Genomic DNA, 19,874 nt, shown 5'->3' with positions numbered 1-19,874 from the left:
CGAAGTTGTTCCCATTATTTTGGACAATTTGTTTAATTTGTTAAAACATAGTCGACAAACGTACTTCGACAATCCATCATTTTCATTCGGCTCATACCCCAAAACCTCGTCTAATTGTTTCTTCAAGCAAAACGAACTCCCGAAAATCAATCGACGGTATCTGTCTTGTACTAATTGGCCACAAATTCTACACCATACTGCCGTCGCCATGCGTGTTTACTGTTTAGGTTTGTTTTCGACCGATTATAAAAGCCGTTGTCTGATTGGTTTGCAGCTTCAGGCTGCAAACCAATCATATGCTTCTTCTCGAGCCCAACTTTTAAATAGCGACTGGTGTCAAGGGTTAGTGCGAGGTAACGAATCAATAACCCTTGACTTGTAAAGATGCAGGCTTGTTAGCCACCATATCTAGTTGATCATATTCGACCGCAATTTTGATTCTACAAGTGATACAGGAGTTATGGGACTTTTGTGCTTCAACTTTTTTTTTGCGGCAGTGGGGGATATATGGCTACGCGTAGCAATCTTGTTTCAGACGGCGATGCAAGAATACAACAATAGAAGACCTCAAGCATGCGCACTTTTGCGCCGTAAATCGAAGGTTTTCATAAAGGGTGGATCTGTAGCTCTCTGGTCTGTCTCGAATTTTTTCCAGAGAGTACTTTCAAATCTGCAGCTAGTTTAAAGTCAGCATTTCGCAAACTTTATGCTTGTTATACTGTAATAATTTATGTAAATACAAGCTATCACTGGATCGAATGTTGCCTGACGTGTTTCATATTAATCGTTAGGTTGTTCTTCTGAGTACTGATTAACTAGGGGTTACTCCATTTACTTGATCAAGATACTGTATATGGATTCTTTTTTCCTTTTAATTCCTTCTCTCCTCGTGGAGAATAGGGCCATGAACAAGTCCTCTCCATTTACTTCTGTCCTGGGCTGATCTTGCTGCCTCTGTCCGTGACCCCAAACCTAGTTCTTTCCTCTCTCTTCCTATTGTTCTTCTCCACGTTTCCTTTGGTCTTCCTCTCTTTCTTTTTCCTTCTGGTGTCCAACTAAGGGCTACATATGGGTGTATTCTTTTATCCATCTGTAGCACATGTCCAATCCACTGCCATCTGCGTGTTTTTATCATAGTGCTGATCTTTGCTACTCCTGCTATCTCTCTAACTGCTACATTTGGTATTTTCATTGGCCAGTAGATCTTTAAGATTTTCCTAAGACATTTGTGCTGGAAGGTATCTACAAGTTTTTCATCCCCTTTTGTCATTTTATATGGATTACGGCGGGTGTAACTGGTCAACATGGGATTATTATTCCCTCTTGGCACATGTTTCACCTCTGGTATGCCCAGGGGGCTGTGTCCATGTCTTGATTTTGTATTTTCTATAGGAGTTATGAGATTGATCACTTGTTCATATATAAGGTTACACGTTTGAAAAATAAAATGGATATATTCAATTTTCTACTTACATGTACATCCAAGAAAGAAATGCCAAGTTCTAGCGTCTGCTATTGTAATGTCCGTCTGCGTTTCTTTGTCATTTATATGTTCGTCTTCTGGAGAAGAAAACGAATCATTGATACATATATTTTGACGGTATTTGTAAGATTTTGGGGGCAGCCTCATAAATAAGGGGCCAAGAGGGGTCGAATTATTCCCTAATCACATCTTAAAACTAACAACATTTAGGAATTTTCAAAACACTGTGAAATTAAAAGCAACATTCTTTCTTTTGACGTTCTCAAAATTTTCATATCGTCGAAAAGATCATTGGTTATGTAATAAAGTTTTAAGGGTGAAGAATGTAAGAAGTATTGATGTTTTCAATCTTATAAACATAAAGCCTATTTCAAAGTGATAACGAACGAAAATTGTCCAGAAAATTATACTGAATAATACAAATCTTCATTGTCAACCCTTTCAAGAAATTACGGGATCGATTTCTAAAACTGAACAAATAATTGGATCCTCCTGTCCCTACAATATGCACATCTGCAAATGGCAACGAAGCATTGTACAAAGTTTCAAGTCTATTCGATAACCTATATAGAAGTGTTCACAAACTATTTTACATCTTCCACCCCTCTTAGATCCACTATAACGTTTAGGAAACTAATTGGACCCTCCTGTCCCTACAATATACACATCTACAAATGGCAATGAAGCATTGTACAAAATTTCAAGTCTATCCGATAACCCATATAGGAGGAGAAGCGTTCACAAGATTTTGTGACTGACAGACGAACGAACGGAAAGTACAAAAACAATATGTTTCATCCTGAAAGACATAAATATTAAGAAAATATGGTCCCTTATTTGAGGGACAGGGTACCTATTCACAAAATATCTAGCGACTAATATCAATATTTACAAACACTGTAATTTCCTTATTTTTCATTTCTTCTAGATTTTCTTAATTAATATGTAAAGTACATCTGTGGTTTATAAAACGTGATAGCATATTTATGATTTTGAATGTCCGACAACTATTTTTTCAGTTTTGTCGTAAGATATTTTGTGAATAAGGGCCCTGATCCCGCGCAAGGGTCCGTGTTTGCCCAACTGTTCGTTTTGCATTCTTTATATGAGTTCTGGGGTTGATCACTGTTCGTTATCTTCACCTTTCATTATGTAAAACATAATAAGAAGTGGACAGCAGCCTCAACCTATGCATGTATAGGTCTTCCCCTATAAGGAAGTATATGTGAGAAATTATAGTGTATACAGTAATAGTATACATGTATAATGTTTTCAATTTCTCTTTTCACAAACACACACACATATACACACACACTGTGCCGTCCCGGCAAGAGTTATCTTTTGACTTCTCTTATATTGAGTTATCTCTCTTTGGATATTGTTTAGTTATGAACCGCCATATTTTTTGGTTACATGTTTTTCTGACCTCGTGTTCAATATCGCAAATTGTGGCCCATCACAGTGTAAGTATTTGAATATTCTGTTTTATCTAGTCATAGTATTAACTGGAAAGTTTGTATTGTACATTTTGTATGTAGTAGCTTATCTAGGTGGACTATTAAGTGACCGTGCTGAATGTACGATGTACCACGTGTTTCACATATTGAACGTTTGCTATCATTTTGTAAAATGAGTAGTTATGTGATGCAATAATTATTTTCTATGAGTTTGGTATTGTGTTCTGCACTGTAATCAAAGACAATAGTATAAATTTTGGAATTGCTAGTAAATTAGAATGTGGCCTTGTTCAAAATTTAAAACTATGGAAAACAGTTTGTGCCATAATTCATTCTTTAATTATGTTGTGTGTCTATTTATGGAACGCATGTTTGGACATCAATTGTAATTGAACTTTTTGTATCTTTTACAGCTTTTTACCATCAACATCATTGTGTTATCATAATAAATTCAACTGAAACACTTTGATCTGGTTAACTTACTGACGTTGGGGCAGTACAGTAAAAAGACAACATCAAGCCTTTTGTGAAAGTCGTCACTACAGACACGGACATCCTCGGTCATCGTCTAATGTGATCTGAACATCGAAATGAGTAAAGAGAAACCTACCGACATGCTTCACGACACTGTGGACGAAGAAGAGACATCAATACGCAAAGTCGTTCTTACTGAAAAAGGTCTCGAACAGTTTGAACAAGCTGTTGAGAAATATACACAGCGGATAGAGAAAGTATGGACTGTTGTTGATATTAACCTCAAAGGTGTAGATAAGACACCTAATGATTTAAATGCACTTCTATTCCTGAAGCAGGACATTTCAAAACATGTGGAACAGTTGGAGAACGAGTGCCATTCTTATATGGAATTCCTAAACCGTCACAACTCCGATGTTTGTGAAGAAAAGAGAAATCACTTCAATGTGACTTTACGAAATTACAGAGTGCAAGTAGACTCTGCCATGAAAAGATTATGCATGCTAATTCAGAATAAGCAAGACACCTTGTCTACTGTGTCTTCTAGGCGCTCGAGAACTTCTAGAAATTCGCGGATTAGCCAAATTTCTTCTGCCACAGTAAAGCGAGCCAAGGCTGAAGCTCTAAAGGTCTCTATACAATTTGCAGAAGACGAAGCACAGCTGAAGAAAAAACAAGCAGAACTCGAGTTTCAACGTGCAATAACACTAAAGCAAACAGCAGAGATAAGTGCAGAAATGGATTTGCTAAGCGTTAAACGAGAAGCTGCAGTTTTAGATGCAGAAGCAAGTTTCCTCGAAGAAGGAGAACAACGTAGTTCGACACAAAGTGATTTAGACAATCGACAACATAGTTCGACACAGGATGATTTATATAATCTCGGGCAAGAAAACCCTATGAAGCGTACTAGAGAATATGTTGAGAGCACAAGCCGCCCATTAGGCTGTTATGAAAACATTCAACCATTTCCGATGAATATGCACACCACAGTAGCTTCAAATGAACCACATTCGTTTCGAAATACACCTCTTCATCCTCCAATGCCCATCAGCAATGCTCAACTTGCTCAAGAATCAAATGTGCCTGTATACTCACGAACTCCACCGCCAGATTTTGTGCAAACACCTTCGGGTCAGACTGCTTCTCAGTGTCTTGCAACAGATTTCACACAATTTCTGTTAAAAAAGGAATTGCTCTTTTCACGTCTGATCCACTTTAATGACAAGCCAGAATTCTATCCTACATGGAAGAATAGCTTCAAATCTATCATGTTTGATCTCAAAGTCACTCCAGCAGAGGAAGTTGATCTTCTTGTTAAATGGACGGGTCCCTTATCTCAGCAGCACATGTTGAGCATCAAGGCTGCCAACTCGAACAACCCAGCTCGCGCACTTACAAGATGCTGGACCCGACTAGAAGAAAGATATGGATGCCCTGAGATGATGGAAGCAACACTGAAGTCAAAGCTAGATACATTTCCTACTATCACTTCTAAGGACATCCATCGTTTATATGATCTGTCTGACATCATCGACGAGATAAATGCAGCCAAGGAAGATAGCAGATACTCTTGTTTGTTGGCTTATTTCGATAGCTCTACGGGTGTGATTCCTATAGTGAGAAAGCTTCCATTCAGCCTCCAGGAAAAGTGGACAAATGTAGCGGTGAAATACATGAAGGATCATTGTGTATCATTCCCACCTTTTACAGTCTTCGCAGACTTTATTCGGGAGCAGAGTCACACAAAGAACAACCCATCATTCACTTACTTTATGGAATCTAAAATAGACAGTCAACAGCATGGCAAACGTGTACGTGAAAGGAATTTACATGTTTCTTCCAAGAAAACGGATATATCTCGGGCGGAGGAAGACAAAGAGGAAAGAAAATGTCCCTTGCACAATACATTTCACTCCCTTAATAAATGCAAGGGCTTCGCGATGAAATCCCTGGAAGAAAGAAGGAAGTTCTTAAAGGACAAAAACATTTGTTTTAGATGTTGTGAATCACGATCACATAAACAAAGAGACTGTTCAGTCCCTGTGAAGTGTGACGAATGTGACAGTGCATCTCATCCCACAGCACTCCATTGTCATGCCGCAAAGAACCGATTAGAACGAAGGCATGATGGCGGGGAGAAGCATGACTCTAAGGAAACTTCAGATGTGAAAGTTGCTTGCACTGAAATTTGTGGAAGGAACTTTGGTGGCAAGTCTTGTGCTAAAACCTTACTTGTTCGAGTATTCCCAAAAGAACAACCCCAGCATGCAAAACTGATGTATGCAGTCATTGATGATCAATCGAACCGTTCTCTTGTCAGTCCCGAGTTCTTTGAGCTGTTTAACATACAGAGTGACTCTACTTCATACATGCTCTCATCATGTGGTGGAACTATTCAGACATCGGGAAGGAAAGCAGAAGGTTTTGTTGTTGAGTCATACGACAGTAGCTGTAAGATGAATCTACCGACTTTGATCGAATGCAGTCAGGTTCCAAATGTACGCGATGAGATTCCCACACAGGACATTGCGTTGCATTACAGCCATCTTCGTGATGTAGCAAGATTCATTCCTCCACTCGATCATGATGCGGACATTATTTTGCTCCTGGGAAGAGACATTATCCAGGCTCACCATGTCCTTGATCAACGCATTGGTTATGGTAACCAACCTTACGCACAGAAACTTCATCTTGGGTGGGCCATAATAGGTGAAACTTGTTTAGGCAAGACTCATGCACCAGCAGTGGTCAACACATACAAAACCCACTTACTAGGATCCGGTCGTGTATCATTATTTCCTCCCTGTACAAATGAGTTCAGGATTTGTGAGGATTCTAACCGACATTATGGTTTCAGCAACAGAAACGCAGCAACACATCTTAACAATGAAGACTTTGGCAAGAATGTTTTTCAGAGGACAAAGGACGATGAAAAACCAGGCATGTCTGTAGATGATCGTGAATTCCTTCAAATCATGCACGAAAGCCTTCAGAAGGACAACACTGGAAACTGGGTTGCCCCTCTACCCTTTCGCCAACAACGATTGAAACTTCTGAACAACAGATCACTCGCTCTTAGAAGAGCCAATGCATTAGATGTCAATCTTCAGAAAAATCCAATTAAGAAAGAACATTTTCTTGCATTCATGGACGGAATCTTGAAAAATGGCCATGCAGAGGTTGCACCACCAATATCAGAACAAGAAGAATGTTGGTTTCTTCCCATATTTGGCATATATCACCCCAAAAAGCCTGATCAACTACGAGCCGTGTTTGACTCTTCAGCTAAATATGGAGGATTATCTTTAAATGATGTTCTTCTAACTGGGCCAGATCTTACCAATAGTCTGCTAGGAGTCTTGTTGAGATTTCGCAAGGAATCAGTTGCAATCATGGGCGACATCCAGCAGATGTTTTACTGCTTTAAGGTACGCGAGGATCATCGAAACTTCCTAAGGTTCTTTTGGTATGAAGAGAATGATCCAAACAGAACAATGATAGAATTCAGAATGACGGTTCATGTGTTCGGAAATAGCCCGTCACCGTCAATTGCCACTTATGGTCTTCGCAAGACAGCAGCAGTTGCTGAGCCAGAATTTGGGAAGGATGTAACTGACTTTGTAGAGAACAATTTCTACGTCGATGATGGTCTGTTATCTCTTCCTACTGTCCCACAAGCTATTGACCTGATGAAGCGAACACAACAAGCTCTCCAGTCACAAGGCAACTTGCGATTACATAAGATAGCCTCTAACCACAAAGACGTGCTGAACGCCTTTCCAGCAGATGATTTAGCTAAAGGTATGAAGGAACTTGAATTTGGAAAGGACTCTCTTCCGAACCAACGTAGTCTAGGACTCAACTGGAACTTGGAATCTGATGTATTTTTCTTTCAAGTCGCTACGGGAGACAAACCTTACACGAAAAGAGGAGTATTGTCTACGATAAACAGCATATTCGACCCCATTGGGTTTCTTGCTCCTGTTGTGCTTGAAGGAAAGAGTCTCCTGAGACACCTGGTATGTGGCGCGGTCGACTGGGATGAAACGTTACCAGCAGAACAGATGGTTGACTGGAAACGCTGGAAGGAGTCATTAGTTCATCTAGAGGATATCAAAATACCACGTACATACCTACCTGGTTCCCTGTCAAACTGTAAAGAGAAATCGGTTCATATCTTCTGTGATGCGTCTGAACTTGCAATTGCCGCAGTTGGCTACCTGAAGACAACTTCTCAGAAAGATGAATGCAACGTCGGTTTCGTCATGGGAAGAGGAAAACTCGCTCCACCTCATGGACACACAATTCCGCGACTGGAATTGTGTGCAGCGGTATTGGCTGTGGAACTAGCTTGTTCCATCTCAGATCACCTTTCGATTCCGATTGATGAATTCAGTATGTATTCTGACAGTCGTGTGGTCCTTGGATACATTTACAACACATCAAGACGATTTTACACTTACGTAACCAATCGTGTGTCATTCATTCAGAAAATGACTAAACCGATCCAGTGGTCATTTGTTCCAACGGAAAGGAATCCTGCAGATCAGGCTACTCGTGCTTTACCAGCACAAGACTTGAAAGATAGCGCTTGGATAAAAGGACCAGCTTATCTTATAGAACAAACCCAACCCATCAATGAAACATTTGAAATCATTGACCCGGACAACGACAAGGAAGTGAGATCAGTTGTCATCTCCAATAAAACATGTGTGACCGCTCCGTCATTGGGATCTGACAGATTCTCTAGATTCTCAACTTGGAAGAATCTCACAGAGACTTTCTCTTTGCTGAAACACATTGCAGAGTCATTCCATCGCAACAGTGATTGTGCGGGGTGGCATGTGTGTTCCAAATCCAAAACTGTTGATGCCTTTCAGCAAGCAGAGTTGATGATCATCAAGGCAGTTCAACGAGAGTTTTACTTTGAAGAATATGAATCTCTAGTTCATGGCGAACCTTTACTGAAGTCAAGTACCTTACTGTCTCTTGATGTTTTCCTTGACGACGAAGGCGTACTGAGAGTTGGAGGAAGGTTGAACAGGAGCAAGATTCCTCGCGATGTCAGAAACCCAGTCATCATTCCAGGCCGACATCACATCGCTCTGCTTCTTGTCAGACATTTCCATTCTCTTGCCAAACATCAGGGTAGACACATAACCTCTGGAACTATACGAAACGCCGGGTTTTGGATCATTGGAGGCAAACGTTTGATCTCGTCTGTCATCCATAAGTGCGTTAAGTGTAGGAAACTACGTGGACAGATGGAGCACCAGAAGATGGCTGATCTGCCACCCGAACGTGTAGAGCCAAGCCCTCCGTTCACTTATGTAGGCCTTGACACTTTCGGTCCTTGGGAAGTGGTCACTCGGAGAACAAGAGGTGGAGCTGCACGTGCAAAACGTTGGGCCATACTCTTTACCTGTCTGGCAACTAGAGGTATCCATATCGAGGTGGTAGAAGACATGAGTTCATCTGCATTTATTAATGCATTCAAGCGTTTCGTTGCCATCCGTGGCAAGGTTGTACAAGTTCGTTCGGATAGGGGAACAAATTTTGTGGGTGCAACAGAAGATCTCCAAATCGATACCATAAACGTGGAAGATGGACCTGTGAAGAACTTCTTGTATAACAATGGAACAACTTGGCTATTCAACCCACCACATTCCTCCCACATGGGAGGTGTGTGGGAGCGCTTGATTGGGGTAACGAGAAGGATTCTTGATGCAATGCTATCAGAGATACTCCCTGGTTCCTTGACACATGAGGTTCTTACAACATTTCTTGCAGAGGCATCTGCAGTAGTGAACTCACGACCTCTCGTATCGTTATCGACCGACCCTGAAAACCCTCTACCTTTGAGTCCATCCATGATGCTTACTCAAAAACCAGCCATGACGAGTATCAGTTTGCCAACAGTAGATGAGAAGAACATGTACCGTGCACAATGGAAACGTGTCCAACACCTCGCTGAAGTGTTCTGGAGAAGATGGAAATCACAATACCTAGACACTCTACAGAGTTATCGAAAATGGAAATACGATCGGCGTAACCTTTCAGAGGGAGATGTGGTTCTGATGAGAGACAATTCAGTTGCACGCAACTATTGGCCAATGGGTATCATCACCAAAGTCTTCCCTAGTAGTGATGGCAAGGTTAGGAAGGTAGAGGTCCGAGTAGTGTATCGTGAAGGTGGATCATCGGTGTTCACGCGTCCTGTGACCGAAGTTGTGCTTTTGTTGTCTGACGATTAGGCCAACTCTACTCTTACATGTATCTTCACATTTTATGACTGTGACTGTGTAGTTGAAATAGCAATTTAGAAGTGATGTCAAATAACATCAGGCGAGGAGTGTGCCGTCCCGGCAAGAGTTATCTTTTGACTTCTCTTATATTGAGTTATCTCTCTTTGGATATTGTTTAGTTATGAACCGCCATATTTTTTGGTTACATGTTTTTCTGACCTCGTGTTCAATATCGCAAATTGTGGCCCATCACAGTGTAAGTATTTGAATATTCTGTTTTATCTAGTCATAGTATTAACTGGAAAGTTTGTATTGTACATTTTGTATGTAGTAGCTTATCTAGGTGGACTATTAAGTGACCGTGCTGAATGTACGATGTACCACGTGTTTCACATATTGAACGTTTGCTATCATTTTGTAAAATGAGTAGTTATGTGATGCAATAATTATTTTCTATGAGTTTGGTATTGTGTTCTGCACTGTAATCAAAGACAATAGTATAAATTTTGGAATTGCTAGTAAATTAGAATGTGGCCTTGTTCAAAATTTAAAACTATGGAAAACAGTTTGTGCCATAATTCATTCTTTAATTATGTTGTGTGTCTATTTATGGAACGCATGTTTGGACATCAATTGTAATTGAACTTTTTGTATCTTTTACAGCTTTTTACCATCAACATCATTGTGTTATCATAATAAATTCAACTGAAACACTTTGATCTGGTTAACTTACTGACGTTGGGGCAGTACACACACACACCAATACTCAGAAAGTTATTAACGATATGTAAATCATAGAAGTAAGGGAAAAGGATGACTATTATTTTTAAAATCACGATTTTGAATAATAAAATCTTCAAGGTATAGATGTACTGGGCTGAAAGACTTACTTGTTTTTCTGCTGTCCTTTTTCATGGATAAATCTAGTGGACCTCTAAAATAACCCAAAGGAACAATCAATATTATACATTGTACCATGTTGCTACAGCTAGTAACTTATACTTCATGTTGCGTATTTTCAAAGACGCAATATCCCGTGGGGATCCGGGTTAGAATAGGTCCTCAGTACCCCCTTGCTTGTCGTAAGAGGCGACTAAATGGGGCGGTACTAAGGATGAGACCGAAAAAACTGAGGCCCATGTCGCAGCAGGTGTGGCACGATAAAGATCCCTCCCTGCTCAATGACCATAAGCGTCGAGCATAGGCCTAAATTTTGCAGCCCTTAACCGGCAGTGGTAACCCGGATCCCCACGGGATTGCCCTCTTTTGAAGACGACACCACATCAGCTGAAATTCAACAGGCAATTCATTTTAATTTTACAAAGTTTTCACCATTTTGAAAATTCTATTCAAAACTTTGCGTACTTGAAGTAGATCTTATAATTTGACATTTTGTTCGTAAAGAAATCCCCTATCGACAAACAAAAAGGAATTCCCACAGCACAAACTTTTCTTTTCATCATCAGTAACATTATCGTTATTCATTGGTTTCAAAACGAATAATCCATTTTTACATATGTTCTTCTTTATTAAGTTAATGTCCTATCACAATCTTGAGCAAAGTAATTCTTCTTTATTAAGTTAACGTCCTATCACAATCTTGAGAAAAGTAAATTTGCCGTTTACTACTAAATGAAAATATGCTCTGTCGTGTCGTGACGAACTGGTAATTTGTCTGTAAACGTTTATGGATTTGAACTACAGAACTCTCCACCCCTGTACAACTTTACAATATGGAGTCGAATCAAGAGGATAGTCTTCTTCCATCTCGACTAAGCACCATATTGACCTACAATAACAGACTGGCCCGCGGCTTCCGAATGACCATGCAGAAACGAACGTTTTGAGGGAATGAACGGTTTTAGATCAGAGCGGAATGCTTGGTCTGGAACGGAACAATGTTCTGGGAACGGAACGCAGAATGGTTTGATGTGGGAACGGAACGGTTCTTATCGGGAATGGAACGGTTCAAATAGTGTAGTAGTACGCTTCAGGGTCTGTATTACTGTACATTGACCTATAATCTCATACGTATATTTTGGAAATTATTGATCTTATCAAAGACAGCTTGAAATATTTTGATTGATGAAATATTGAAGACTAACTGAGGTAAACTTGTTATCTCCTTCTTTGGGTAGCAATGTTCAGAGTCCTTCACACCACTGTCAAGGGTCAGCATTCTTTGATCGTTATAATCCAGTTGTCCGAAGGCATAGGTTTTCGATCTAAAATTCAAATTAAGAGTTTAAACTCCAGTCGGTCTTCATGTCATCATATATAGAAGACATTTTACTATTTAGAATAGTTACGAAAGGCGGGATATATCCTCTCGTAATGAGTGTCTACAAAATTTTTCTATGAAGTCCTGCAGTGACTTAGACCTTTGGTCCCCAAAATCAATAGGGTTCTTTCTTTCTTATAATAATAATAATAATAAATTCTTTTATTTAGACAGGATAGCACAGTTAGTACAAATGACTAGTTTACATTGTGGTCCTGTATAAAACATATTCACAGACAGATAAATGAGAGATTAGATAACACAATATAAAATACATACATAAAATACACACACGATATCACTGGGGGGAAAATAAACATATACACACATACACACACACACATATATATATACATACATACACACATACATATACACACATGCATACACATCATATCTATATATCACTTATTTGAGAAATAATGCTGCAAATATGCTGATTTAAAAGATGTAATAGAACCACAGCTTCTGACAGACTTGATAATAAAGCTAGATAATGTGGCATGTAGAGTGTGAAAGGTGAAGATAACGAACAGTGATCAATCTCACAGCTCCTATAAACAATACAAAATACATGTAGATAGTTGGGCAAACACGAACCCATGGACAAAACCAGAGGTGGGATCAGGTACTTAGGATGAGCAAGCATCCCTGTCGACCGGTCACACCCGCCGTGAGCCCTTACAAGCTCAGCGTTATACAAACACTAACATTCACACCAACGGCCTCGATACTATATCCCTCTTGCAGAGAATTGTGAGCGGATACTAATGAAACACCTTTTATCAGTACAATTGATCTGCTGACAGGAAATTGATAACATAAGAATGAGGCAACGCACTTAAAATTTATTTTCAAAGTGCGTTAAATTTGGGACCAAATCAACGCACTTTGAAAAAAAATCCAAAGTGTGTTATTTATGTACATCAGAAATTCCGAAACTTTGATTTTAACTAGTAGAGGGAATAATTAAGTGTTGTATTTCTTTCTCAAAATGAGAGAAATTGATCTACCGTTGTCGGAAACGGGGAAGGGAAAACCAAAAATACATGCTGATCTTTATGATTTTTTTTTACCGGTAAATCATTCAAATTGGTTGTATGTAAACGAGCCCCACCCCCACTTCAATCAAAATTTGATTTTAGATCCGCTCGCATACTCGCTACACTAGCATCTAGAGAGTCTCGTTATAGGTCAAACTTGAAATGGTGACCATCTCAAAGGATCCCGTTTTAACAAAATACATGCAACGTTGTTCTACAATTTTGTTTTCGGAGATGACAATTTTTTAGTCAGCAAAGGTTTATGATTGATTGATTGAGTGATGTTTTCCGCCACACTCAACAATGTTTCAGTTACCTGGTGGTGCTTAATTTTTATTGGTGGAAGAGAGAATCCAGTTACCATGTACCTGGAAAGAAACCACCGACCTTCCGAAAGTAAACTGGGAAACTTTCTCACTTACCGGCGCGAGCGGGATTCGAACTCGCACCGACCAGAGGTGAGCGGCCGTGTGATTTTGAGCGCGGTGCTCTATCCACTCGGCCCTCAAATGTTTGAGTGAAGTTTGAGCCTGGTAAATCCAAAGGGAGGATATGCCCCAGACAAGGATTTTACATAGAGAAGTTAGTTCCCTTTGACCCTTGATCTAAAAAATTGGTTCACCGCCACTGCTCATCCTCCACCCTACTCAATGGGTGAAGGTTGAGCCCAACTGGGCCAAGGGTAGATAAACTATGTTCCGGATAAAGATCTTACACACATAGGTTTAGTGACATTGAATCAAGGTCATTGTATACCCTCTACCCATGGGTAGTCTATAGGTAAAGCTTTGGCCAGACTTGGTCATGTTCAAGACAAATGAAATCGGACGAACGATCAGACAGTCTAATGATTGTAGAGCTCTCGCAGAGCCAGATCCTTATAATTATCCAAATCCCCAAAACGTCTAAATCTCAGATCTGGAAGTGATGTCATCATCAAATAATTATTTATCATTTATGAACGCTTCAAGAAAATCGATCGATTCCTGCAAAATTGGTTTTTGCAAAGTGTGGACTAATATTGTCGATATGAACGCACTGTGAAAAATTAAATATTTTTTTTAAAAGTGCGTTGACTTGCACTTTGAAAACAAAATTTCAAAATGCGTTGCAACATACGTAGGCCAACACGTTATGAGCGGTTTGGGTGAAAGAAATTAATAGTCACATGCGTTAATCATGACCAATATTAACACAATTGTAGGAGTTATGCGAATTACTAGTTTGTTATCTTCACCTTTCTCGTAACAAAAGAGCGAGATCCACCACAGTTTCATATCTTTTAAATCATATCTCTACAGATAATGCGGTATACAAACTTGTTCTATTTATTTGTCTTTTTCTTTAAAAAGATGTACTGCATTTCAGGATTGTTTTACAGAAATATTTTCACCTAATTGGTTTTATGTTGTAATGCTGCGCTTATGTTTGCATTTTTATTGAAATTATGAGTCCATTGTAAAGGGTTTATAGCCCAAGGTAATACCTTTGGTGGAATATTCCGATAACTCAATAACATATTTATTGTAATATTGTCATTTCATATTAGTGCCAGTTAATTTGTCTAAATTATGTATTATTATAAAGTTGTAATAAATGTGTATGTTGCATGCCAAACGAGTATTTACTTGTGCATATGTGTAAATGAAAATAAACTCCTGATTCCAGTGATATTGTGATTGTAATTCATCATCATCCATCATACTACCGGACATAACGTACGATTAATAGAAAACCTATTGTCATGAATACAAGTTGTCGTTCTCTCAATCCCGTGGGGATCCAGGTTAGAATAGGTCCTCAGTACCCCCTTGCTTGTCGTAAGAGGCGACTAAATGGGGTGGTCCTAAGGACGTGTTTCATACCGATTGTTAAGCCGTTCTTGGCACACTGATTTGACTGCGGATAACTCCGTTTACCTGATCAGGATATGGGGCTCACGGCGAGTGTGACCGGTCAACAGGGGATGCTTACTCCTCCTAGACACCTGATCCCACCTCTGGTGTGTCCAGGGGTCCGTGTTTGCCCAACTATCTATTTTGTATTGCTTGTAGGAGTTATGAGATTGATCACTGTTCGTTATCTTCACCTTGCATGTGACCGCATAAACCGATGTCCCTTGTCGCAGCAGGTGTGGCACGATAAAGATCCCTCCCTGCTCAATGGCCATAAACGCCGAGGATAGGCCTAAATTTTGTAGCCCTTCACCGGCAGTGGTGACGTCTCCATATGAGTGAAACATTCTCAAGAGGGACGTAAAACAATATTCAATCAATCAATCATTCATTCTCTCAATTTTCACACAATCTAATTATATGCAATGCATAAATATCGAAATGGTATTGAATAGTTAAGAGAAAACATCTCCATCAAGGTGAGCCCTTGTAGACACCATACCACTATACACTTGCTAAAACTGTTCTGAAGACGATATTGTAATATCCGTTGCATGGAACATTCATCTATTCAACAGTGTTAAGTCTATAAAAGGCCCTTTACACAAACCCTAAAAGAAATTCAGTCGATGAAATTTTCTTTCCTCAAAATAAGAAGTTACATGGAGTTCTGGTGAGGATGCAGATGTTATACTGAATGTTTTTGTGATTTAGAATCTGAGAGGAATTCGAGTCCTACGCGACAACAAGCAGTGGACAGTACCAATAAGCGAGTAACGTTGTCCATGGAATGAGTTGTGCAAATAGAAGGCAACGTGTTTCAATGAACCTGATACAAGTATCACCTCAATTTGTGTAAATTAAGAAATATGTATTTCTGTGGAAAGTAAAATGTTACTTTTACTTACACGGAATCTGATTTATGAAAGTTGAAGATAACTGCGATCAATCTCATAATGCCTATAAGGACTACAAAATAGAGTGTTGGACAAACACGGACCCTTGATATACCAGAGGTGGGATTAGGTGCCTAGGAGGAGTAAGCAACCCCTGTCGACCAGTCACATCCGCCTTGAGCCCTAAATCTTGATCAGGTAAACCAAGTAATCCGTAGTTAAAATCAGTGTGCTAAGAACACCCTAACAATCGGTATAAAACACGTCAGACAGCAAGTCTTATTTGCATGCTTTAAACAAACAATTGAATATTCATCTATTCAACATTAAACAGTTTACTAATCAACATAGCATTGAATAGTCGAATAGTTAAACTATTCAATGACTTGTACCAATGGAAGACATCGCAGAATTTTTTAATGCTATTGAGATATTACTACCTCTGAAATAAACAATCCTAACCTTTTCACTGGAAATCGGAATCCCTTAGAATAGGGATTGCTGTTGATCTTGAGTTTGGTAACCTCTCTGTTGTTGTATGCTGTAACAGCAATGAAGGTCGTGGCCCGGATTGGAAACTCTACAACTGAGAGTTCATTATCTTTTTCATGTTTGATGATAGAGATACGAACCAAGTACTTCTGAAGTGTGTGTAGCGTAAACTGAAAAGAAATCAAGAAATCTTAAAAATCATAAAGCTTTAAAATTTCTCGCTATCAGTACGGTACTCTGCAGTTTGCAATAGTGTGCGGTCTGAGGTCGTAGTCGTTCTGAATAATGACTATTATCATACAGCATGTTCCATAATCGTGCTTTAAATGATACTCATACACCACGATCCTGTAGGGATCTGGGTTAAAGTAGGTCCTCATTGCCCTTTGTTTGTCGTAAGAGACGACTAAATCTGGCGGTTCTTCGGATGAGACCAGAAAAACAGAGGCCCAGTGTCACAGCAGGTTGGCACGATAATTATCCCTCCCTGCTCAAAGGCCGTAAGAGCTGAGTATAGGCATAAATTTTGCAACCCTTCACCGGCAATGCTGACGTCTTCATATGAGTGAAAAATTATCGAGCGGAACGTTATACAATATTCAATCAATCTAATATGTTCTACGATGTGACCGTTGAGACGAGCGAAGCCCACTAACATCTTGCAACACGACTTTTATCCGCCTCTTCATTTAACGCGGGAAATATAACGCGCTTGGTGTAAACAGTTACAAATTGTGACGTCATATTAGCTGCAATGTTTTTTCTTCTCTCAAACCAAGCAAAAACAAAACGTTTGAAGCTATGAGAAAGCTTGTCTGGAATTTAAAAACTTTAATTGTACTTTATAAACAATCTAATTATTTAATGACGGGATTGTCAATGAAGTATACCGCAGTGACTGCGACATTTTTCCGGAGGCATTATGGGTAGTCCCCATCATTTTTCAGCTGATGAAGAGCAAACCACGTGACTCAATTGCGTAATCATTGGAGCGAGCTCGTCGCGACGCGAGCTTCGCTCGCTATTAAGCATACGACATATAACCAATCAACCATGCACCACGATCGCAGGAGAAACCTTGACATGGTAACTTCTGCCAAAGGATAATCGTAAGTACATTTTCTGTAACCTCTTCGACTTGCAAATAAAATCTGTTTGCCTCATATTTGAGTTAATGCTTACTATCCCAGCCTTTGTATCAGGTTTATTCGACAATTTGATTTTCTCAAAGGAAATTTTCCGAGTCATCCAATCTGATCCAATACGTGGAGAATCCGGGTGTTTGAATGGATGATTCTTAAATTCTTCGTCCTTTTTTCCAATTGGTATCCATTTGTTGTTCAGAAACTTAAAGCATTTGCTACTGGCCGGTATGATATCAAACATGACGTCATACAATCCAAGTGGATCTACCCCTTTGAGGAAAAATTCCACATAAGGAAACATTCTCCTGAAATATGAGATACAAATATGATATATTCCAAATGCAACATAGATTACATGTCCAGTGATTATGCTTTAAAATTAGCATGTGCCTATAGCTAAAGAACCAGTATTTTATCAATGAGTAAAATTCAATTTAAGGATGAAATATTCTGATTATTCTCGTTTTTATTTGCTATGTGATATTTTGAATACAAGAACTACAAGAAACATTGGTGCAAGCACCAACTTTATGGCCCGGAAAAGTTTTGGGAATTGTAAGATTGATTGATTGTATATTGTTTAACGTCCTTCTCGAGAATATTTCACTCATATGGAGACGTCACCAATGCCGGTGAAGGACTTAGGCATGTGCTCGACGCTTATGGCCATTGAGCAGGGAGGGATCAGTATCTTGCCAACCTGCTGTGACTGAAAAGGATCAATTCAGGGTAATAAAAGAAAAGACTTATAGGGGAGAACAACCGGGAGGTCGCGTGTTCTAATTGCGCTCGTATTTTGGCTACGTCAAACCTAAGATAAAAATAGATTGTTGTTCACAAAACGCTCAGCATTGAGAAGTCAAAGCTGTGGGTATATCGAATGACACCTTTCAACCCTAGGCGTTGTATCATGCCGGATTTAGCGCGATATAAAAACATAGTTAATATAGTCATGAGCACTATGGAGAAGAATGTGAGGCACTTCTAGAATTGATGACATCGATATGAATGAAAATTTCTCGAAGGAACGTAAACTAAACACACAAAATATACTCACCTTCCAGTTCGGTTGATGATCATTTCTGTCCCCACCTCCAAAAACTTGCGCCACATCTTGGCTTCCAGAAGTGATAGTACAATGGATCCATTTATAAGTGGGATGCAGTCGTTTTCTTCATCATAAAGGCCATCCTTAGACTTTCCAGTTTCCGACGAAGAGCTCTGCATTTCAGAAAATCCAGATGAGTTGGAATTGGCGTACATTTGGAACACATCCACATCTGATAACAGAACGTCCATATCTGATGACGAGGACGATGCATTTGATGATGTTCCCGTGTCTGGAGTTTTCTTGTTTCCGTTGATCACTTCGAGTTGTTGCATATCTAGACAATCTCTGTTATGGAAAGTGGTCGTTTGTTTCTCCATTTTGTCTAAATTCCGAAAAAAAAGATTTTAAAATTTTATCATCGTACGTATGTAAACGTAGTTTTTACTATTCTAATATACAAGTATTCGTCTACCTATGTATGTTTTTCACACGATGAAAATTTTAGCTTTTGATAACACATTCTGAAATTAAATATAATTCAGAGTTAAGGTTTTCAACAAGCTACCGTTATATTCTCTATTTGAATTTTGTGCCAAAATGCGTATTTCTGATTCACCCAGTGCATAATCCCTAAAATATCTTAAAAGTAATCACATGGTAATCAGAACTTTAGGAGTAGGAACAGGGTTACTTTGTTCAAAATATTTCCAACATATTCTACTGTCATTATCAGATTTCGATGATCTATTTACTCATTTAACCCATTTTGCTTTTAAGTCAGAGTTCTTTCTATTCGTGGGGAAAAGAATCAAACAGTAGAAAAGGGAACGGACAAACACAGGACAGGCACTAAACGTTTTAAATATATGTAATTTTAAAAAAGTTGTTTTCCTGTTAACAAACTACTTGTATTCACAATGCATACTACACCGCCATCTTGATTTCCTTTTTAACCAGTTGCATTGCTTGATATTTTCGTCGAAAAGTTCTGTTTAACATGATAATTACACCCCTACCGGCTCAACAACGTCTTATCTCTAGCATCGTCATGATGGACTGGAAATGAAGTCCATTTATCGGCTATAATCAATCGTCAGATATCGTCTACTGCTTCTCAAATGCAAAACATCGTTGAAAGGTGGACGGAAGTTGCCATCATTATGCAAAATTCCTTGTCTGGTGTACCCTCTGGCATTTGTACGGGAAAAAGGGGTAGGCACTGACTGCAGGGCAGTGTGCAGCCCTGGAAACTAAAAGTACGTCGGGCACAATTGTTTGGTTTTGGGACGGGCTGGCACGGGGAAGTGTAGTAAATATGTCGCAAAACAACATTGGATTGTTCATATGATCCCTCCACCCTATTCCTTCGATTCCGGCCTGCAACCCAATAAGGTTTGTCACCGATTATGACC

At 39.3% G+C, this 19,874-nt stretch overlaps 2 protein-coding genes across 2 annotated transcripts; one reads left to right on the top strand and one right to left on the bottom strand.

Moving 5' to 3' along the window:
* The first annotated feature begins 3,530 nt into the window (after positions 1 to 3,530).
* Positions 3,531 to 9,668, top strand: LOC125668961 (uncharacterized). Its single transcript, XM_048903402.2, has one exon. The coding sequence runs from the start codon at positions 3,531 to 3,533 to the stop codon at positions 9,666 to 9,668; it is 6,138 nt and encodes a 2,045-aa protein (XP_048759359.2).
* A 444-nt stretch (positions 9,669 to 10,112) lies between these two features.
* LOC125680057 (T-box transcription factor mls-1-like) lies at positions 10,113 to 18,839 on the bottom strand. Its single transcript, XM_056153463.1, has 5 exons — positions 18,469 to 18,839; positions 17,449 to 17,716; positions 16,237 to 16,436; positions 10,550 to 10,593; positions 10,113 to 10,138 (listed from the first exon to the last, which is right to left on the bottom strand). The coding sequence occupies exons 1-5, from the start codon at positions 18,837 to 18,839 to the stop codon at positions 10,113 to 10,115; spliced, it is 909 nt and encodes a 302-aa protein (XP_056009438.1).
* Positions 18,840 to 19,874: the final 1,035 nt, after the last annotated feature.

This window comes from Ostrea edulis, chromosome 2, assembly GCF_947568905.1.
Source record: "Ostrea edulis chromosome 2, xbOstEdul1.1, whole genome shotgun sequence".
Taxonomy (NCBI): domain Eukaryota; kingdom Metazoa; phylum Mollusca; class Bivalvia; order Ostreida; family Ostreidae; genus Ostrea; species Ostrea edulis.
This window is presented reverse-complemented; position numbering and strand designations above follow the sequence as displayed.

Bases quoted from the DNA above. Each gene is read 5' to 3' on its own strand.
- LOC125668961 (XM_048903402.2), top strand. From the start codon at position 3,531: ATGAGTAAAGAGAAACCTACCGACATGCTTCACGACACTGTGGACGAA.
- LOC125680057 (XM_056153463.1), bottom strand. From the start codon at position 18,839: ATGGAGAAACAAACGACCACTTTCCATAACAGAGATTGTCTAGATATG. The intron at 17,717-18,468 runs GTGAGTATATTT...CTCATATTTCAG, and splicing joins ATCATCAACCGAACTGGAAG to GAGAATGTTTCCTTATGTGG. The intron at 16,437-17,448 runs GTAAGCATTAAC...ATTTCTTTTCAG, and splicing joins CTGATACAAAGGCTGGGATA to TTTACGCTACACACACTTCA.